Source organism: Hydra vulgaris, chromosome 02 (genome assembly GCF_038396675.1).
Source record: "Hydra vulgaris chromosome 02, alternate assembly HydraT2T_AEP".
In the NCBI taxonomy this organism is placed as follows: Eukaryota; Metazoa; Cnidaria; class Hydrozoa; order Anthoathecata; family Hydridae; genus Hydra; species Hydra vulgaris.
The window spans coordinates 59,501,025-59,525,275 of NC_088921.1; the positions used below are offsets into that span (position 1 = coordinate 59,501,025).

Here is a 24,251-nt window from a genome sequence, read left to right on the forward strand (position 1 = left end):
AAAATAATCTGAATGTTAATGAATTTTTATTTGTGTCTAAAACTAAAGATAAGCTAAGATTACTAACTTCTGTTCTAAAATAGTAATTTTAAAATTGATTTTTATTATTCAACTAAAAATATTCATTTAAATAGATATCAAACATATCAAGAGATTTGTCTTAACATATATATGTTTATAAGTTAATTTTTGTCATATCATATCTTCGTATCTATAAGTTAACTTAATGATAAATTAGTAAATATATCACAATGTAATGCAAAAACTAATGTAATTTTAAATTCTTCCTATCTTCTATTTTATGTATATATATATTAAAGTTATCATATTTTAAATGATTTTTTTAAAGTAAAAGCCACGTATTCATCTGGTTGAATAAATATTTTTATTAATTATTTACACTGTGTGTATTTTTCAGACTCTAATATTGGTTTTATTAATAAAATACCAGTTATTAAAGTTTGTATATTTGTAAATGCTTTGTAGTAAGTTGTAATGCTTTTGTTCATTTTAATTTTATATCCTTTAAGTTTTGGTATATAATAATAAGTATTTTAATTCTTGTGGTTTCATTGCTTTAACTCTTCCCTAATGTCATACTTATATAAAAAAATGACATTATCAAAACCTGTCTATATATAACCTGTCTATATGTACAAAACCTGTGTATATATATATATATATATATATATATATATACACACACCTATAGTATCACTTATGGGGACAGATTTTACAAAAAACAAACACTTACGGGGACATTAGCATTATTTGGGATATTTTAGTGTACCCGTTAATTTTTTGTCCTTGTAAGCATCATTTTTTTGTAAAAAAAAATGTCCCCGTAAGCAACTTTTATAGAGAACAAAAAGTACATACATCCACTATCAAATAGCCTGACTCGCAGTAGAGTGCTGCTATATTGACTGAGGGTTTGGTTTGGGTCAGCATCAAGGTCAGGCTTAGAGTTAGGGTTACGGCAAAATTTAAATATGGTTATATTACTGTAATTAATCATTTTTGTAAATAGATGAAAATAAAAATGAAATATAATATTTATAAATAAATAAAAATAACAAAAATAAGTGTAAAAACTATATTTTTATAATAAAATAATAAATTTAAATATGTATAAATAAAAATAGAAATAAAATACAAATTTAAAAAATTATATAAATACGATAAAAATAGTAGAAAAAAGTAAAAAAAGAATGTTATGGGAACAAATAAAACATGTCCCCGTAAGCGCCGACTTGGAGTGTATATATATATATGTATGTATACACACATGTTTGTATTAGTTCTTGTGTTGAGAAAGTGGAAAAAGAAAAATGTTTAGCCTGCTTTTTATTGATAGAATTTTGTAGTAATGATTTTGAGAAATTCAATATAAAAGAAAAAAAACTTAAATATACTCAAACAAAAGCTTAAAATATAGGCTGGGTGAATAAAAAAAAGCAATTGCTTTTACTCAGCGTTTTTGGAGTAATTGTTCAGCTATACGTGAATAAAAATTTGAACAAAATTGCTCAAATTTTTATTCATGTAAAGTTAAGCAATTTACTCCAAAAATGCTGAGTAATTGCTCAGCTTTAAAAATTAACGTTATAAAATAATGGTTAAAAATTTGAGCAAAATTCCTTAAGTTTTTATTCATGTAGATCTGACCAATTACTAAGTAAAAGCAATTGCTTTTTTTTTATTCACTCGGCCTTATGAAGCTATCTTTGCAATAATAATTAAAATCTTATAGTTGTGAACATTAATTTTTTTATTTTTCAATTGTCAGTGAACTACAATCTGTTAGAATAATTTTTTATAAATCTTATTTATATTTGATTTTAATTTGAGTTGATTATAGTTGAGTTTAAAAAAACAACAAAAAGTTAACAAATCAAAATAAACATGAATAGAAAGTGGAGTGCGATTGTGATTACTTGCTCAGATCCAGATTCTGCACTATCTTTTCAAAAAGGTAAGAGTTACCATATTTTGTTTATTTTGAACTTGATCTAAATTATCTTTATTATACTTTTTTTATATATACATTTTTTTATATAAGTTTTTAATATTAGTTTTATATGAAATTTAAATTTGTTGCTTTATTTTTATTATTGAATTAAAATTATTAAAAATGGTTTAGCAGAATTGTCAAAATGCCAAATGGTTAAACTGGCAAACTGAAAAAGCCCTAGGAAAGGACAAAAAAATTAGGAGTAAGAAGTTTTCTGAATGAAGAAAAAACATTTTTTGATCTATTTTAATATAAAAATTTTTACACATAATTGTTAAACAAAGAAAGAAAAAAAATTAAAAGAATTCTATTGAATATAAAATATTAAAAAAAATATATTTTTGTAGAGATATATTTTTGAACAAGTTAATAAAAAAGTGTTGAGCTTGAATTATTGCTGACTTTATTTAAAATTTTCTAACCTTTATATATATATATATTTATATATATATATATATATATATATATATATATATATATATATATATATATATATATATATATATATATATATATATATATATAAATATATATATATATATATATATATATATATATATATATATATATATATATAAATATATATATATAAGTAACTAGGGTCAAGATAAGAAACGGTTTAAAATTCTTTAGTTATTCCAAAACAATCAGTCATGGATTGATAACGTTTTTTTAGTGTGGTTGTTTTGTCAAAATGATTCATTGTTGCTTGCATAAATTCTTATCTCTTAATTTAAAAAGAAAATTAAAGCAAGTATCTCAAAGTGCGTTTGAAAAAATATGCATTTAACACCACATATGTTTTTAATATATATTTTTAAATATAAAAAATAAAATTTTGCATTTGAAATTGCATAGCTTTAAAATGCAAAAAAATTAAATATATTTTAATTGAAAAGATCATTTGTTTTTTTTCGAAAACAAAAATTGGTATGGGCGTGGAAGATTTAATGTATAAATCTAAGCACATTAAAAAAAATAAAAATTAAAAAAACATAAAACTGATTCGGGCTTTAACATTTAAAAATGGATAAAATTGGGTATTTTTGTGCGAATACATAAACTTTTGTTGAATAAAGCATGTAACAAAAAATGGTTTGAATCTAATGTTTAAGGCTTATATTAAAGTTGTTTGCTATCACTAATAGCAAAGAACATTATTGTAAATATTTTACGGCCAACCACCCATGTAATACTAGGGTGAAAAGGGGCGCTGAAAATTCTAGTCATAAATTAACACTTTTAAGCATCTAAGACAATAATATAATAAAAGCAAAATAGAAGTTGAACAAAAATAATAATGATCATTATCATTGGCACGACTAGTGACACAACAGTTTGTCCTGGGCAGCAGATGTCTAAGGGGTGCCAAAGAAATGTTACGTAAAAAAATAAGGGCCTTCATTGATATAGAAAAATTTAAAATAATAGGGGCGCCAATCAGGGTTTTTCTTAGATGACGTGATGGCTCTCCATGCCCCGTGGACCCCCACTCGTAAATATCTGAAGAAACATTCTCTTTATAGATATTACTTAAAAAAATTAATAAAAAAACAGCGAGTTCTGGCTGCCCCCGCTTCCAGTTAGGAGTTAGTGAAGTTGCATTGAGAATCCTACCCACTGCTATGATCAATATATAAAAAAAATGTTTTATTTTAGGGAACTTTTTTATAAAAAGCCTATTTAAGATTCGTGTCACCTTTCCTAAATAATGCCTTGACTACCCCAAAAACAAGAAAGGGAGGCTTAAAAATGATTTTATTTTTAAACCCTTTTATATTTTTTACCGTTTAAAAAAAAAAAGAATCAGTTCATTTTCTAATACCTAAACCTTGGAAAACTAATATAAATTTAATTTTATAAATTTATATAAATAAAGTTCAAATAAATAAATTGTTCTTATTGCAATTAGTATTACAAGAGTTACATTTAACAGTTTTTTTTAAATGCTTGGAACAAAATAATTGCTTTTGGTAACATTTCTATGATTTTCTTTCCTACTCTGATCTTTAGTAAGAATAAAGTTGTGCCTTTTTTTGAGACCATAAACCAGTTTTGATGCTTTGGTTACTGACCTAACTGCACGTTCAACCGACTGAGAGTTGTTTGGAAGAAATGTAAGCGATAAAACCTTTCCAGATTCTTTTGCGTTCATCAATTCAACGGATGAAAAATAAATTGTAGTAGGAGGTTCCACTTCAATTTGGCATATTTGAACAAGATCAATCCAGCAGTTACAATCAAAATCAATTTTCATTATTGTTTTGGGTTTAAGCTTAGGAACAAATTCTTTATTTTCCTCATTTAGTTTCCTAATAATGAGTATTCGATCTATGGCTTTGTCGCGATTTACTTTCTCATCATCCATTATCATGCAATAGAGAAAATTCTCCTGTAAACAGCAAAATGAATTTCCAGCTAAGTTTTTAAAAACAACTTCTTGAATCTTTTTATCTTGCAATTTAGTCAACTCAATCATTTTAAACAGAATTTTTGCTGAATCTTTATAATGACCTGATCGTTTTATAGCAAACCAAATTGGAGAATATACTTGGACTATATACTTTGTTATCATAACCAACTCTGCCGATGGATTTTTTTCTCTAGTATATTTATACATAATGCGTAATGCAAGTGTCAACCACCTTGCATGGTTCACAGGTCCAGGTTTTGTCATTGCATGCTTTTTTGAAATTTTACCTGTAGATATACCAATGGTGTATTCATACAATTTTCTTTGATCATTACTTAAATCAGAAACAACACGCTCATCCATAAATGACTGAATTTCGGACATTATTGTAGAAAAAACTATTATAGGGAGTTCATGTATGGAATTTTCTGAAACCGATGAACAAACTGGACCTTTATATTTCTTTGAATCATATGTGTTTCCATCAAGTAGAATAATTACTGGTCTCAATGGCAATTCATTTTGGTGCAGTTGACATCCAACTAAATGTAATTTTCTATTTATAAATTTTTCTAGCTTAACAACGAGACCATTGTCGGTACCAGTATTTGAACTTGTATTGTCAAGAACCACAGCTTCAAGAGTTTCAGTGCTGTTAAACTCATTTAAAACTTCTTTAGTTGCATTTGCTTTAGAAACTCCAGTTCCACTTGTAATAATTTTATGTGTTAAATATTTTCTTGTCTTTGTTCCACTTTCTGCAGTAAATGTGAGATGTACTTCTTTTTCAATTCCAGGTATTATAATTGGCTCACCTTCTGAATTGTAAGCAATTGTGTGAACAAGCGTTTCTTTATCTTTTTTATCATCAATTCCAATAACTTTTAAATGAAAAACCTCTTTACTATGGTCTATGTCAAGTTGTTCTCCTATTCTAAGCTTCTCACTAAAAACTTTCTTTTCTGTAATGATATTAGTTTTTTCAGCAGCTGTTACATAGTTAATTAGTAACCCTGTACCTAAATGAGCAGCGGCATTGTTACTAATTCCATAACGTATTGCTGCTTTTGCAAAGTTAGGCAAGTGTTTGTAATTATATAAAGTAGACATCTCTTCATAAAAATATGGATCATTGTTACTTTCACCGTCATCACAATCATTATCATCAGAACAAGGATCATCACACTAAACAAAATTTATATATACTTGAATTAAACAATATACTTGCAGTTATATATATATATATATATATATATATATATATATATATATATATATATATATATATATATATATATATATATATATATATATATATATATATATATATATATATATATATATATATATATCAGATATCAGTTGTGCTAGACCAATAGCATTAGTTAAACCAATTTAAGTACCAATTTAAGACACTTCATTCTAAATATTTAATTGCACTTACGAATCACTAATAAAAAATATACATATGCTTATTTACCACTAAATTCGATTCTTCAAGACTTTCCACACAAGACTCTTGTTTATACAATGTTCCAATTACTTGTTTATTCTTTAACTTGATTAGTCCTTTTTGATCAATTTTGCCAATCTGAAATGACCCTTTTCCACCCTTTTTAGCTCTTTGGTCTTTTAGGTACTCCCTTTCATTCACTGGTACCTAAATAAAAAAAAAAGTAAACGCTACTAATAAAATATTTTTTGCTGTAATAAATGTCCTTAAAAAATCGATTTTTGTAGTTTTAAAATTTAGTTGCTAAATACCTTTTTTTCTTCATCACAATTGCACAATATATGCCTTTTTAAACAATCTTTAATGTCACATCTAACCAGTCTGCAGAAATGATTTAATTAAGTTGTTAAATGTAATTTAAATTTTAGAATAAATATGCCAAAACTTTAAAGTAAGTTAATAAAAAATTTATTTAAATTTAAAACTCGATGAAGAAGTTCTTATTATACCTGTTATCGCAATTAGCAACAGGTAGTTCACAATTACAAGCAGACAAATCAAACAATGAATTAAAATTCTTCTCCAAATAAATGATGCTAGATGTGTTCCCTTTTGATTTTTTATGTTCAGCACACAAAACTCTTTTAAAAAGTAACTCAAGTTTTTTGCGTATACTTCTCTCGTGGATCAAGGGGAGTTTAGAGTTCACTTTTCTCCATAGTTCAACAAGTTTAATGCTTATTTGAGAAACAATTTTTTGATCAGTTATTTTTTGGCAGTGAGTTGTTTATTGAGTTTGTAGCTGAACTGTATAACTTGTTTAAATGTGGGAAGGTCGCTAAAAAGAAGATCATTTGGTAGTCCTGCAAACCGAGAACTTGTGCAGCGAGTTCTACTTTTAATGGACTTAGCAACTTTTCCCATTTTATTTATTATCTATTTGAAAACAAGATGCAGTTACATATTTTAAAATACAATACTTTATTTCTGATTTAGTTACAATTAGATCAATGCACTTAATACAAATTGTACAAATTGTAGATCATTATTTTTAATACTATAATTGAAAATAAAATTATCACCTATAATAAAAAAAATATATAATATAATTATATTACTTTTAAAAATTATGAATATTTTGCTGATTATAATACAATACAGCTAGAAATGTATTCCTAAACATAAACACATGTTTAAATAAAGATATTTACTAAACATAAAAGCTATAAAAACTACTGATTGTGAAATATTGTCATATATGTGTGTGTGTATATATATATATATATATATATATATATATATATATATATATATATATATATATATATATATATATATATATATATATATATATATATATATATATATGAATATTGACTGCAACGAAAATTGTTGGCAATATATAACAAAGTTTAACTTTTTTCTATTTAAAAAAAAAATTACTACCATTATGGTGGTTGTGTACATCATTTGTATAGAAGTTTTTTGTTTTACTGTTCCGTACAGCGGGCTATAAACATAATTAGTTAAACTTATTATTTATTTTTAATAAATTTATTTTTTTTATAAAATAAACATTTAAAATACCTCACCCTAATCAGTTAACCATTTTAATTAAAAAATAGTTACACCGTTATTCTTAGTTTTTGTTACAGAATTTTCCACATCTATACCAATTTTAAATGGTAAAAATGGAATTGCCCTAGTGATCAATAGTCATTTGAGGTCAACTTTTTCAAAAAAGTTTAAAATTTTTTTATACTTTTTCGAGTTTTTAATTTACTTTAAGTTCATCTATATTACACAAGGCCAACTGGGGGGTTGATTTAGCTCTTTCAACCAAAAAGCTACTCTAAAAACAATGCATTTAAATAAGTATTGATAGATTCTTATTTTTATTGACAGAAATCTTTAAAGTTTTATATTAAAATAAAAAAAGCAATTAAGGGCTTAATGGTTAATATATTGTTTAAAACAACTGCTAAACACACACTAAATTAAAGATTGATAAGTTAAAGATGAATAAATTAAAGATGGATAAATTAAAGATTGATAAATTAAAGATTGATAATGATTTTAAGACAATGAGTTGAGTTAAAAATTTAAAAATTGCAATTATATTTTTGTGTGTTAATTTTGAATAAAAAATTAGCAAAAAAATTATTTTATGTTTCATATTTTTAGAAGTGGAGATACGCCAACAGAAAATGCTAATTGATCCTGAGACAATCATCTTATGTGTTGTAGATCCAAGACCAAATATTGGTAGCGGCGGAGCAACACTTAATGCTATTTTACATATAACAGAACATATAAGTGCTTTGCAGGGATACACAGTATGAGGCTTGAATTTTAAGGATTTATGATCGGTTACTGATTCAACCTGCAACTCTATGTCATAAACCTATATGTTGTCTAGTAACTTTAAATTCTCAACACTATCAACACAATAATTTTTTTCATTAATTTATTATTTATTTTTTTTGGTTTAGGTTATATCGTCAGATGTTTTGCAAAATAAACACATTTTGATTGTGCATATGGTAAGTTGTATGGATGCTTATGCTCTAAAAATTATTAAATATTTTCATAATACAATAGTATATAGTACATACTAATTTCATAATATATAAGTATATATACTGTATACTATAGTATTATGAAAATATTATGTACTGTTAGTACTAATATTTTCATAAACTATAGTATATAGTGCTTATATAATAAATCATAACAATCTAGATCATAGTAAGTAATCAAATTTATCAAGTCCTTGTAAATGTGCTACATAATATTATTTAGGTATGTTTTAAAGTAATGCATTTTATTTAAGGGGTTGAGTACACCATATACTGCCTGTTCTCCAGCATTTATTTCTTTGCCAGCCTTTGTTGAGAACATAGATAATACTGGTGCTAAGTTTTCAAGTTCAGCTACATTATTTGATATTTTTCTACTTATGGCTGTCAATATTGTAAGTAAATTTTCATTCTTTTTTTTTTTTTTTTTTTGAATAGTAATAACGATTGAACTCTTTCAAATCTTTTCCTTATGAAGTTAAAAGTTTATCTTCGTAGGTTTCGAAAGATTCACCTGCAGGATTTTGGGTATGTAACTGTGATCGTATGCTTATATTGCCACCTAGCTTGAGTAGGTATTTTCTTTTATTTTTGGTTTTTTAAACTTTGTATCATTATAATGTTGATAACATTAGTATTATGCATAAAAAATAATTATTTTTTAGAGGTAGATTGGTCATGCGGCAATTCAGTTTATATGTTCAGTGTTCCAGTAGATATTGATATTGTGGCTAAAAAACATGGTGTAATAAAAATTAGCAATGAGGTATTATATATTGGTTAATTTTATAATGTTTTAAATAAATTTATACAAGAATTAACACATAAAATAACGAATATTATATATATTGGTTATTTGTATGTGTTAATTTTTTATGTGTTTTATTTAAAACATCATAAAATTAGTAACAAATTATTTTCCTTTTTTGGTTTAAAAATGTAACTTAATATATTTACTATTTAGATTATAACTAAGAATAAGAGAAATATTGTAATTAAATCGAACTAAAAATTTTTAATGAAACATTTTTGATTTTTTAACATATGAGTTTTATTAGCACTGTAATTTTTATTGTTTATTTTTTATTTTTTTTTTAAATCTTTTAACTTTTGTTTTGAAGATTGTGAGCCAATCAAGTATACTTAAGTGAGCCAATTTAGTATAATTAATGACAGATAATAAACACTAAATAATGAGCTGAACTAATAATGGTCATTAAAAAATTTTCTTTGACTAAGATCTTTTTTGAACTGTTAAACAACTCTTTTGACTAGCTTTTTTATTTTAATTTTATTTTTACTAATGTCAAGTAATTATTTACAACTTAAAAGTGATTTCCAACAAGGATAAAATTACAAAGTATTTAAAAATACTAAATAACCAAAAAATAAAAAAGATAATAATTATGTGACAGGAAAACCAGTAAAAGAGAAAATCTTATCAACAGTAATCTTGTGTTAAAAAATAAAGAGCATATTGTTAGAAAAAGTCAAGTAATGAATCTTAATTAACAATAAGTTCAGTTATGTTGAATTTGAAATTTTTAGCTGTGTTAGTTTCTCCAGGTTTATGACTCCGTTTGATCTTTTACAAAGAATATTTTCGAAAACCTTGTTAAATATATATGTTCAAAGCTCGTTTCGAACCTGGATCTCTTGCTTATAAAGCAAGCGCTCTAACCACTGCGCCACGGCTGCATTACGGCATGCACGGCTGTTTAGATTTGTACCACCCCAAACTATATTAATATATTATGAGTAACTGTTTAAGAACAAGAAATATGGTTGAGTTAGGTGTTATCTAAGATTTGGCTTGAAAATTTTTGAAAAATAAAAATTTTTTTCTTAGTATTTCTTTCTAGTTTGAATTTAATGAGAAAACAATACCAGACAAAAATTAAAATTGTTAATAATAAAAAAATTGTTGATGTATGTACACTCCTTGCATGCTTTACCTATTTAAGTCAGTCAATGTATGTACACTCTGCTGTGCCAATCCCTAAATAAATTGGTCAATAAAAAAAAATAACATAAGAAAAACTTATTCTATTCGAGTAATTCCGCATCAAATCACCCAAAATTTAGAAAATTTTGAACCATGGGTTTTCAAATTTTTTGAAAAACCTTTAAAAATTTTAGCTAAAAATGTTGAGAGGTTGACAAGATACTGCAATTTTAATACTGACCTGGTTTCCTAAAATGACCCGGTTTTCATACCACTCTGAAAAAACATTTTTCTTAAAATAATAAGAAATAAAAATGGCAAAAACATGAAAATAAACATATATAATGTTTTTTTGATGCTGAATTCAATAAATGTACTTAAAATGCTAAAATATAAAAGGAACATGCTTAAAAATTAATAAAACAACTAGTTTCTATAAAACAACTTTGGGGCCCAATATCTCAAAACACCCCCATCAAAAAAAAATTTTTTTTTGCTGTTAATATTTTCAGCCGTTTATAATCTTACTAGGCAAAAAAAATCTAACTGGAAAAACGACTGAAACATACGGAACTTTAATTTCAAAAATGTATCAAATTTTCAATAAGCTATTTTAAAAAACTTTCAAATAGAATTCTGTAAAATATTATATTTAGTTAAAAGACTCCTTAAAAAAAAAAACAATTTTGTTATATTTAAGGAAGTCTTAATTATATGATAACTTAATTATTTGAACTTAACAACTGAAAAAAACATCCTGTTTTGTTTTATATAAAAACTGAATTAGTGTGATATGGATGAGCATTTGTTTTTAAAATTTAGACAACTTTTGTAAAAGTTTATTATTACAAGTTATTACAATTGTGCAGATAAGCTATATACAACTATACATACAATTATACTATATACAAAATACATAAAGCTATATGCAATTATATATACAATTCAATTACTTTTAGAAAATCTTAGAGTAGTTACGATAAATGAGTCACAAGACATGATGAGAAGTAGCTTAAGTATTGCTCCTGGGAAGAAACTTTGCAAACCCTGTAAGCAAAAGATTGCCAAAAAAGCAGATCTTAAAAAAGAGAAGCAAAGTCAGGGTGAACAAGATGAAGATTTTCTAATATCATCATTCAAATCAAAAAGACAGGAGATCAATGAAGAACTTAAAAATTTTAATATATCTCCTCTAAAATCTCATTCAAAGTCATCAAAACATATACTCTCAGAAGGAAAGCGAAAAGTTGCGCGCATCAACGAAATGGTAAGTAACCTTACTAGAAAAACTGAAAGTCAATTCAATGTTCCCTCAAAACTGTGTTATGAACCAAATGACATTAAAAAGAAGGCTGAAAACTCTGATGAAATTATGAGCTTGTTAAAAGAAAAAATTCTATGTTCTGACAAAAGAACTATTGTTCAACTTCTAACACTGGCACCCCCAAGTTGGTCAATATTAGAAGTACAAAATAACTTTGCAGTTACAGAATACCATGCAAAAAAGGCTAGACAACTTTTTAATAAAAAAGGATTGTTGGCTATCTCATCTTTGTATAAAGGGAAAGTCTTACAAAAAGAAATAGAAGATTCTTTTAAACTTTTTTATGATTCAAGTGATTTATGTAGAACTATGCCTGGAAAAAAAGATTATGTTAGCATTCAAAAGAACGTCCATAAACAAAAAAAACTGCTTTTGTGTAATTTAAAGGAACTATATTTATTATACAAAGAAAACAATCCAGAAATACAAATAAGTTACTCAAAATTTGCTTCACTTAGACCAAAGTGGTGCATTTTGCCAGGTGCAAGTGGTACACATTCTGTTTGTGTTTCTTCTTATCACCAAAATGCCATATTGCTAGTAGATGCTTTAAATATTGGACTAAAGTATAGGGACTTACTTTCAAAAACCGTTTGCTCAGTAGAAAATAAAGAATGCATGCTTGCACAGTGTGATGATTGTCCTGGTAAAGAACCCCTCACCAAATATTTGTATGAGATTTTTGGAGAATACGAAGATGATTTTGAGATACACTACAAGCAATGGCAAACTACTGACCGTGCAACACTATTAAGTTTAACAGCTGATGTTCCAACGTTTGTTGAACTATTAGCATCTTGTTTTGAAAAGCTACAAGCTCATTCTTTTATTGCTCACTCTCAATCACAGTACCTTAACCAACTGAAACAATATATGGATCAATCAAACATTATCATTATTGGCGACTTTGCTGAAAATTATGCTTTTGTTGTCCAAGATAAAATACAGAGCTATCATTGGAACACCCAACAATGTTCTGTACATCCATTAGTCATATACTATAAAGATGATAAAGGTGAACTGAAACATATTTCTTACTGTTTTATATCAGATGACATTATACATGATGTAACTTATGTGTACAAAATGTTCCAACTAATCATACCAATATTAAAAATAAAATTTTCCAATCTGTCCAAATTACATTTATTCACTGATGGTTGCGCAGGACAGTACAAAAATTGTAAAAGCTTTTACAATCTATGTCAACTAGAGAGCGAATTTTGCCTTAAAATTGAATGGAACTTTTTTGCCACGTCCCACGGAAAGTCACCATGCGATGGGATTGGTGGTACTGTAAAAAGATTAACAGCACAAGAAAGTTTAAAACGACCGTACAGAAACCAAATTCTCACATCAGAAGCTATGTATGAATTTTGTATTGGTAAAATCAAAGTTGTTAACTTCATTTACATAAAGGGATTGGACTTACAATTGCAACGTGAAGAGCAAAAAGAAAGGTACACTGGTGTAACAACTCTACCTGGTACTCGTAGCTTTCATCAATTTATACATCTTGGAGATAACAAGGTTGGGGCAAAGAGGTGTAGTACAGACACTAATTATACAATAATCCACAATCTTAAAAAGAAACAAGACATATCTCAACTTGATACTGTCACTTTAGGTTGTTATGTCGCTGTAGTCTGTGATGATTAGTGGTGGATCGGCATTGTAACTAAAACCAACTTAGAAGAAGTTGATGCTAAAGTTAAGTTTCTTCATCCAAATGGTCCATCAATCTGTTTTAACTGGCCTGAAAGAGACGTCTACTGTTTTATTCCAAACACCAACATATTGAAAAAACTATCTGTTCCACAAGCTTGCTCTAGTTCTGGTAGAAACTATGTGTTTGAAAATGCTGAAATAGAGGAAGTACAAGTAAAATGGGAGCAATATTGTAAACTATTACAAACACAGTCAAAATAACTTTCATCTTTGATACCTTTACAAATCTTGTATATTTAAGTAACTTTTTAAATTACGATTAACTTTATTTTATTTACAAATATTTTTTGAGAATTTCTTGAAAAAGTAATACATCTTTGAAATTAAAGTTCCGTATGTTTTAGTTGTTTTTCCAGTTAGATTTTTTGTGCCTAGTAAGATTATAAACAGCTGAAAATATTAACAGCAAAAAAAGTTTTTTTTTGATGGGGGTGTTTTGAGATATTGGGCCCCAAAGTTGGTTTATAGAAACTAGTTGTTTTATTAATTTTTATGCATGTTCTTTTTATATTTGAGCATTTTAAGTACATTTATTGAATTCAGCATCAAAAAAACATTATATATGTTAATTTTCATGTTTTGCCATTTTTATTTCTTATTATTTTAAGGAAAATGTTTTTTCAGAGTGTTATGAAAACCGGGTCATTTTAGGAAACCAGGTCAGTATAAAAATTGCAATATCTTGTCAACCGCTAAACTTTTTTAGCTGAAATTTTGCATGCAATATTTTTTTATAATTAGGAATAATGTGTCAAAATATAACACAAAAGGAAGACACATTCAATGGACTGGGTGATTTGATGTGGAATTGCCCATTCTGTATTTAAAAAAAAAAAAAATCCAAGTCAATTAAGTTTGCATTTTTGCAGTAATTTAAAAAGATTTAGTTTTAAATGCATTTGCAACTAATTTAATAGTTTTGGCTTCAACACAATACAGGTAAGTTGAATAAAAGTAAAATTAGTTAAAAGCAACTTTGTCAAAAGAATATTTAAAATTCTAAAGCTATATATAAGTATATTTATATATAGCTTAAGAATTTTTCTTAATATAGTTGATATTGATTATATTGAGAGAACTTGGGCAAAATACATGTTGAATATAAGGTCTTGTTGTAGTATGTTTAGCTTATTTTAAAAAAGGAAAATGAAAAATTAATGTGTAAGAAAATGAATTTTTATTTTTACACTTTGAATTAACCTATAGCCTATAATAAATATTTAGTGCCTAAATAATCTAGGAGGGCCTACTCTAGCCCATCTAGGGGGCCTACCTAACATAATAAACACATACAGGCCTTGTTATGAGATTTTGTTCTGTAACCAAAAATTGTAAATGTAACTTTACTTAATATACATATTTACATGGTTAAAAGTTAAATTACGTCAGTTGTGTATTTGAAAGTACCGCATTGTAATTAAATTTAATCTGAAACTAAGTTATCAGTTAAAATCTTTTATATTTATAAAATATCTTTAAATTAGACAGTATTGTTATGAAAAAAATTATCAATAAAATTTAAATATGATATAAAATAAAAGTTTCCTTATTTTAAAAAACTTATTTAAACTTATACTATTTCTATTTCTTAAAACATTCATAATACAACATCATTTTATGTTTGCTTTCTCACAATTTAGTTTTTTTTTAAAAACAAACAAGTGGGCAATTGTTTAAGTTTGTTTAAAATTGTTTAAAATCTTTGCCTACTACTCATATACTATTTAATCATTTCTAATTGACATTCGTTCTATAATCAATCTAAAAGATTAATGATAATAAAAATCTTTTGTTAAGCAGCAATTTCAAATCTAATAAAATCATTTTTTCATAAAAAAGTTTACTCAAAAAGTTCTCTAAATTAATTTTGCCTTCATTTTTTCTTTAACATAGTTTACAAATTTTAAAAGTAAAAAAAAAAATATTTAACAGAACATTTTAAATTTTACCCTGAACCTCTTGATTCTGAACTAGTCGCTTTCTCCACAGCAGCTATTATAAAGCAGTATTTCTATGGAAGCCATATGCAAAACATTTGCATAAAAGTTATAACTTTATATAGCATAGTAACAAAAAATATCTCAAAAAATGATAAATAATAAAAATAATTACATAAAGTGTTATAAAAATTTGGATTACGCTTACTTTAATAAGAAAATTAAAAAAATAAAAAAAATTATTAATTAATTATCAATGTTGAAAATCTTGGTAAAAAGTAAATAATCTCAGTTTATTTGTAGTTAAGTTGAAATTTTCTGATTATTTGCAGATAATTAAAAGCCTGGACTGTAGTTTATGCCATTTGTAATACATTGATAATCTTAAGTTAAAATTATTGATATTAAATTTATCATATGATTATTGATATGATGATTGTAAATATTGGTATAACTTATTGTAAAAAAAAATTTAGGTGATTATAAAGTTTTCTGGTAAAAATGTTATAAAATTTTAATGTTTAGTAAAAATAACAATCAAATTGTTTTTTAATAATAGAATGAAGTTGAAGACATTATTTATAAAGGGACTGAGGAGGATCTTCAAAGTTGTAAATTAAAAGATGGAAAAGTTCCTGCAGTAAGTTTTTAAACCATTCATAAGTTTTTCTTTTAATTTTCTTTTCAGTTGTAAAAAAAAACAAAAAAACAAGCAATGATCACATTTCGTTTTTATTAACATTTTATTTAACTTGCTTTCTTATCGGTTTGTTTATTTTTTTTTTTTTTGGTGACAAACAAACACGAGGTCAACAGTAATAATAAAAGAAATTGTTAAAAAGGTAATTAAAACAAACAACGCAAAGCAGACTTTGGTTAAGCATAAATAAAAGAAATCATTAAGAAAAGTAATTGAAACAATAAACAACAAACTTTTAGTGTTTTAGTTTAAATAGAGTCGTTGTTGAATAATGTTTTTTTTTAGTTTATTTTTTATTTTTTACTAAAAAGTACAAAATAAAAAATATATAAAAAAAACTTTTTAAAAACAACATTTTAAAAATGGACTAAAAAATAAAAAATAAACTATTTCACATAACCCAAGGACTTAGTGTACGAACACAACCTGAAATATCCATTAAAGTCAATGACTGAAAATGTTGGGTAACTAAGTACAACTTGTTCCTATTGGTTCCAACATTTTCAGTCATTGACTTTAATGGATATTTCAGGTTGTGTACGTACATTAAGTCCTTGGGTCCCAAGTGACCCAGCCCCAGCCTTGGCTGAAAATGAGACTTTTTGCAAACTCGGCCCCAGCAAAATTATAAGATTTAGCAAGGTTGATAACCAGGGCTTAAAAAAATTTATAATACTTTTTGTATTATAATTTTATATTTACATTTACTACTTATTACATATTGTCATATACTTATATATTTCTAAACTCTAATTTACTTTTAATAAGATTGCAAACAACCACTATTAAGTTATGAGTTACTTTAAAATAAAGGACAGGTTAAAATACTAGAAAATGATTAAATGAAGACTTTAAAAGTTGCAGGATGTATTAAAAATGAAAAAAAGAAGATGGGGAAGAGTTAAAAGGCTTTTTTGATGTGCAAGGACGAAAAACTGATTTAATTAAAGTTTTTATAGCATGAAGGGACAGATATAGTAAAAATATGCAATTTGTTGAATAAAAAGCCTAGTAAGAATGAGTTTTGGTTTATTGTAATAGTGATGATAGCTTGTTTGAACATTGACCAAGAAAGAACATCAACCTTACAACAATGGGAGAGTGGCTCAAGCTTCGCAGATAAAGCAGGTCTAACTACATTTTTAGACTTTGTCTAAGAGTAAGAGGGTTGTTATTCGTCAATATAGGAATGCCAACAATATTGCAATTTTTTTTTGCAGTAAATAAATGAGTTTTGGATAGTTGGAGAAGTCAAAGTGTTTCCTAGAGTTTTGAAAAATTGGAACCACTTATTTAGCACTTTTTTTAAGTTTAGCAAAAATTGAAGAGAATTCTGGAGAACAGAACTTTTTTAAGGCTATGATGGAAATCTTGTCTGGAGCACAAACTGTAGAAGTGTTCAACTGAGAATTAACTTTAGCATTAGAAGCCCTAGTGTAAATAATGCGGAGTAGAATTAGGCTTGACTTAATATTAAAGAGATGGAAAAGAAGCTTATAAAGCTTTTATTCCAGAAGGAATAAGAGCTTCCAAGATGCGCTTTATGCATACATATTATGGGTATAAACATATATTTTTGCTATTTATTTAGATGCTGCTAAATAAAATCTTTTCACATTTGTATAAACTTTAGTATTTTTATGGTGTAGTCTTTGTCAAAATAGAAGATTATCAGATGAATGAGTGAAGTGACTCTAACACGGCAAGAGAAGGAGGCATAGTCTTATACAGATTAGAAAAAAGCATCTTATTGGACAAAGTTTGTTAGTGAAGATTAAAGTGATTTAGGTATCTACATGTAGAGAGGTAGAAGCTTCAGGAGAAAATGGTAGTGGTAGAAGTAAGAAAACTTGAAGAGAGTGCTTTATATGTTGTATAAATGAGGTTTAGTTAAAGAAAAAAAATGCTCTAGATTGTTTATATTAGAGAAACAGCATAAAAGAGAAAAGCTAAAGCCTGATAATGACAACGACGATGATGATCATCATCATGATGATGATGATCATCATCATCATCATGATTATAATGATGATTATGATGACCATGTTGATCATAATGATGTTTATATATGCATACATATACAAAATATAACATGAATTTTGAATTAAAAAAATATACTTATATATAGTATTATATTTTTCTATTGATTACAGGTGTGTGGATTAGTGTTCTTAAATACAGAAATTGCAAACATACTTTTAAACTTATGTGTCGTTCCTCCCCTTGAAAATTGTACATACCTTGGACTTGATGCTGGATATGCTGAAATCAAAAATGTAATTTTTTTTAGCAATATATTTATTAACAATTTTGAAATATCATTATTATTAAAAATAAAAAAATTGTTTGTGGTAATATAAATTATTTATAATTAAATTTATTTATTATTGTTACTAATTAATATAATTTAATTTAAGAATTACTAATATTGAATGTTATTATTAATATAAATTAAACTTTAAATTTCAGGTTGCCAATTTGATTTTACATTATTTTTTATAATGTTTACTTTGAGAAACTTTACAAAGATTGCTTCTTTTTATTTTAATTATTGTTTTATTTTTATTTTCAAATTAAAGCTATATTTTATAATTACAATAGTATACGCAAGTAAGGGATTTGGTTCTGCATTTTATCAGCTTAAAGCGGATATCTGATGGCTGCCTGCCTTGTTTTAAAGTAACAGTAGTCTATCTCAAGGCAGTGTTTTTTAAACAACATTTTTGGATAAATTAATTACCATTTCTTTTCTTTTTTTAATTAATAGTTCAATAAAATGTTATTTGAATTCTTACTTTAAGAACCAAGTAATCCAAAATCCTGAAAAGAGTTATGACTTGTTATAAAATTTGTGAAATATTTGTTTTTGTCTGTATTGTTTAATCTGCGTGATGTTGAGTTGTATGCCAATAAAAACTTTATCTTAGTAATAGTCAGTAATTCTTTGAAATTAGTTTTACTGAGCATTTGATAATCAGTGTGTTAAATTGACTCTTTTTTAAAATTGAATTTCTCTGTACTGGTATTGTTTTAGGAGATAATTTATTATATCAATGGAAATGTCTATTTAGCCAATTAAAAGCATTTCAAACTTCCGGCTACTGTAAATTTTTATTAGTGATATAATTTTTTTTTTTTTTGGTATTTCTTACTTACTACTTTTATTCTCATTTGTTATAAATTAATTTTAAACTTAGATTTAACATTTTAGGTCATTTCGAGCCTAGTTTTTTTTAAAAATTGTTATTCACCTCCCTGAAGCCTTTTCATTTATAAATTTCTCTTTCATTTTTATTACTTTATTGTGGTTACAACCTCTAAACTCTTCAACTCCAAAACATGAACGTTGATGATTAAGGTTGCTGTGCAGAGAAGCAAGTTAAGTGCGGTACTCCTGGGGCGTAATGGACCCTGGTACTACCACAGGATCAAAGTCAGAACTTCTTGGTTATGAAGCAAGTTCTTCACCCTACACCACTATGGCAAATGGACCAGATTTTTAATAGGTTATTAGGACAATCAAGAATTTTGCTGTAGCCCTTCTATTTTGTGCATTTATATGGAAAAAGCATGTTTTATAAATTTTAGTTCAATATATTGCATAAAATTTCCCTTTTCGAGCAAAACTGACTTGTGTAACAAGTTGTTTTACTGTCTCATCAATTCTATCTGAAGGACTTTTTACCATATGATATTGCAAATAAGTGCCACTCCACAATAATGTTGAAATCCTGAAATCATATTAAATATAATAATAAATTATAATGGTAGCATTAGTTTTTAAAATTATTTACATTTTGTTTTGTGATGCAACTTAGTTATAGAAATAGATGTTCAAATATTTTAAACTGTCAAAGTTTATTACTAACCCGTTGATAAAGCAATGAAAGCGTCTTTTCTGTGTTAAAGTCTGACAGTAACTTTGAACCAACTTTTTCATCTTTTAAAATATAAGCAACAAAGAGGTTAAAATTTGCCTGACTATTAGTAAGTGACCGGGGCCCAAGCCCTGGCTAAACTATAAGATTTAGCTGGGGTTGATAGCTGGGGCTAGAAAAAAATTTATAATACTTTATATATTATAATTTTATGCTTAGATTTACTATTTATTAAATGCTGGCATATATTTATATATTTTCAAACTCTAATTTACTTCCAACAAGATTGCAAGCAACCACTATTAAGTAATGAGTTACTTTAAAATAGAGAATAAGTAAAACTACTAAGAAATGGTTAACTGAAGACTTAAAATGTTGTAGGTTGTATATAAAAGAAAACCATGAAGATGGCTAATCGTTATAAGGTTTTTTTGATGAGCTAGGAAAAAAACTGGATTAATAAAAGTTTTTATAGCATAAAGGCACAGATATAGTACACTCTACTACTACACCACTACTTTAGCTAATGACATTGTTGAAGACTAACCAAAAGTCTCTAGAACCTAACATCTGCTATAAGATACAAGATTTAGTAAACCGAGAATAACAGAGCTTAACATCAGACGGGACCTTTTTACATTGGCTTCTTGGAATAATAAAAAGACATTTGTTCTTAAGAGAGATGTTCTTGTAAAAAAGATGAAATAAATGATTGATAAAGCAACTGCTCAAGATGGTGAAAAATATGGAGTAGTATGAGGTTTGACTTAAATTGAAAAGTAGGTGTAAAAGCTTCCAAACTTTTATTCCAGAAGGAATAAAAGCTTCTGAGATCCTACATATATGTTTGCTATTTATTTAGATGCTGGCATACAATATCCTTTCATAAATATATATAAACTTTAATATTTATATGGTGTAGTATTTGCCGAAAGAGAAGAAGAAGATGATGATGATGATGATGATGATGATGATGATGATGATGATGATGATGATGATGATGATGATGATGATGATGATAATGGTAATGATGATTATGTTGATTATGATGATCATGTTGATCATAATTATGTTTATATATACATATATATACAAAATGCAACATGAATTTTGAATTAAAAAAGTATACTTTAGGATGTATAAATGTTTATGCAGCTCCGGTCACAAACTTGACCCCGGCTACATTTTATCAAACCTGACCTCGGTCAAATATCAACCCCAGTTGTTTACTACTGGCTATTCTTCTATTGAAAATCTTGCACTCCATCCTGTATTAGAAAACTATAGTATTCCTAAAGCTTTTTTTTTTTTAAGTTATAAAATTGATAGAATTCAATAACCTCTACAATTATCTCTTTGCATATTTATCTCCCTAATTTTTGAGATTTTAATATTCCTTTTTTTTTTCTTAATTTGCTTGTTTTACAGAAGTTAAACAAATTTGAAATTTTGAAGGTTAAAAAATACTACTGAGTATTCTTTACTGTCCAACTCTCTGGAGTGAGTGTAAGTTGTAATTTAGGTTTTGACAATGTAATTTCTTGGTTGTTCAGTTTTGACTTGATTTAAGTCATGATATTTTCTAAAAGTCTGTTTTCTTTTCTTAAAGTTAAAGCAATTTTACTTCGATCAAGTGCAGCTGTTTCTTCATCTAATATATTTGCAATAGCCTATTATGTAACAGCTTTGTTACTAATTTTATGTTTTCCATGTGCAACTCAATCTTATCTTTCTAAATAATATCGATAGGCGAGCATGCAGTGTTTTTCTACAACTAGTAGTTGTAGAAAAAACCAGTGTTTTTCTTAAATCAAACTCAGGCGACTGAATGAGCAATAACTCTAATTAAAAAGAATCTATAAAAGAAAAGATAATAATTACTAAATATTGTTTAAAATTTATTTACTACCAAAGGTTTGAATTTTAAAACATTTTACTTTTTTTGCACGCTTTTTCATGGAAATTACAACAAAATTAAAAATGTTTTCTTATCTATCTTCTAATGAAATTAGTTGTAATGATGTTTTTAACAGGTTTCAGAGTCTTAACAAAAATAAAGCTTTCAGACCTGATAAGCTTCACCCTGCTATGCTAAAGAATTCTTCAGAGGCATTTGCACTTTTTTTAACATTAATCTTCAAAGGATCGTTAGCTTTAAGCCAACTCCCAATTCTATTCAGATCTGCAAATATAACTCTTCTTTTAAAAAAACTGTTGTAAGTAATTATAGACCAGTCTCCCTTCATTTTTGAAGGTATTATTCTAGCAAAATTAAAACTTATTTTTCTAAAAACAATTTGCTACAGAACATCAACACGATAAAGAAAAAATCATGCACAACAAATCAATTGGAAACAATTGGTTTCACAACATTAAACAAATTCATAATCTGAAATTCATACTCTAATTGATGTTGTTACTGGATTTTGCTTTTGCAAATTCCAGTATAAAAACAACTTGAACGCAGTTGTTCATAAGATATTGTTAGTTTAACTAAAAACTTATGGTATTGATGGATTAATACTGTAATGGATTGCATCTTTTCTTAGAAATAGAGACAGATAGTAGTTAAGGGTGATATTGTTTGCAATTGGGTTGATGTTTTGAGCAGTGTGTCTCAGGGTTCAGTTATTAGACCGTTGCTTTTTTTTCTATTTCCTTTACAATCAAAAATGTTTTTGAAATTCAAATAAGTGCTTTGATGCATTATGGATACATCAACAAGAGTTACCCGCTTTTCAAAAAAAAAGAAATACTTTTGATTCAGCTGTCAACTTATAAGATCTCTTTATTTTATATTCATTCACCAACTTTTTAAATTTGCAGTTCCAATTTGGTCTCCATATCTAAAAGGAGACTAATTAAAAGAAAAAATGCAACACTGAGCAACTAAACTTGTTTCATCTCTAAGAAGTCTCAAATAAAAGTTTTACTCATTGGCTTTAGTTTAACAATTCTAATTAGGAGAAGAAAAAATGGAGATTGCATTGTGTTGACAAGATAAACAGTGGGAAATATTTTGCACTTGTTAAAAACTGTTTAAGAGGGAGTTGTTTTAAATACCACAAAAAGTTAAATATCTTTCGAGGGAACATTCCAAATTACAAAAATGAATTACAAATGCATTGAATTTACTTCTTATTGAAGTTGTAGCAGTGAAATTTTTAATTGTTTTAAAAAAGTTCTTGATTGCTGGTTAAAAATAACAATCAAGTGTAACTGCTTTCATAATGTGTGCAACAACACACTTGCTGGCTTTATCCAGTGCAACATGAACTATAATAACTATTACTATTGTGGAATAAAATCTAATTTTAAATTTTTTGTTTTTCTAAAAGCATATATAGAATACTTGCTATCTTCAAAAATTGAAGTATGAATATAACACATTCAAAAGTTATAAGCTTGTTAAAAACTTTTTGGCTGAAGAGGAAAATTTTATACAAAATGATTCGCTATTATACAATGTTATCTCAAGAAACGCATTAGATTTTGATCTGAAACTTTCAAAACATGCTTTTCTTCATAAAAAATGTAAATTTCAGCAAAAACTGGAATGGTCCACGAGGCACCTGTTTGTTAAATATCTGATAATAATATCAAAATTTTTTCAATCTAAATTTTTTTTTATTTTACTCTTTTGTAGGTTAGTATTGTATATTTTGTAAGGGAAAAAGAAAGTTTTTAAAGTTCTATTGAAAAACTTTACTAAAAGTTTAATTAATAGAACTTATACAAACACTAATCTTGGTCTTAGTTATGCTTGTCAAATATGGTTCAAGCACAAGTGCACTTATTGGGACTCATTCTTGTTTAGATGAATATCTCAGCAAAGGATATTGTAAGTTTGTCACTGTGAAATTAGTACTTCTAATAGTTTCACATTTTTTTCTCTTAAGGATCTTTTTTCATTTCAAAAGTCATTTGTTGTTTAGAAATTTGCATGCAAGAGTTTTAAGTTTAATGATTTTAAAATTATCTGCCTAATCTTATTTGCTTTGAAAGTATAATAAAGAATGATTTCTTTAAATAATACAAGAGTTTATAAATAGTTGTTCACAAGATTGAATATTTTATGATTAAAAATTTACATTTAAATAAAAGTTGATGTATTTACTTTAAAATGTTTTTTAATTTTGAATTCTGCCTCCAAATATTCCTGCCTGACAATTCGCCAGGGGTGGCTGTTAGAACTTCTGAAAATAAATTGTTTATGCTAGTCAATGCTTGCTTTTTATCATTTAAAATTTAGGTGATACTCCTGCTCTGACTGCAGTCAT

At 26.5% G+C, this 24,251-nt stretch overlaps 1 protein-coding gene across 2 annotated transcripts in view; it reads left to right on the forward strand.

The window, feature by feature from the left end:
- Positions 1 to 1,829: 1,829 nt before the first annotated feature.
- The window catches only part of LOC101234558 (L-fucose kinase), a 96,728-nt gene continuing 74,306 nt past the window's right edge, over positions 1,830 to 24,251 (forward strand). Inside the window, exons 1-8 of one of the 2 annotated variants that reach the window (XM_065791566.1) lie at positions 1,830 to 1,975; positions 8,065 to 8,216; positions 8,373 to 8,423; positions 8,714 to 8,854; positions 8,958 to 9,030; positions 9,125 to 9,225; positions 15,953 to 16,033; positions 18,247 to 18,369. In XM_065791566.1, coding sequence (XP_065647638.1) covers positions 1,906 to 1,975; positions 8,065 to 8,216; positions 8,373 to 8,423; positions 8,714 to 8,854; positions 8,958 to 9,030; positions 9,125 to 9,225; positions 15,953 to 16,033; positions 18,247 to 18,369 — 792 coding nt within the window. In that variant the 5' untranslated portion in view covers positions 1,830 to 1,905. Of the gene's footprint in view, positions 1,976 to 8,064; positions 8,217 to 8,372; positions 8,424 to 8,713; positions 8,855 to 8,957; positions 9,035 to 9,124; positions 9,226 to 15,952; positions 16,034 to 18,246; positions 18,370 to 24,251 lie in introns of both variants that reach the window. The other variant, XM_065791567.1, reaches the window with a different exon arrangement.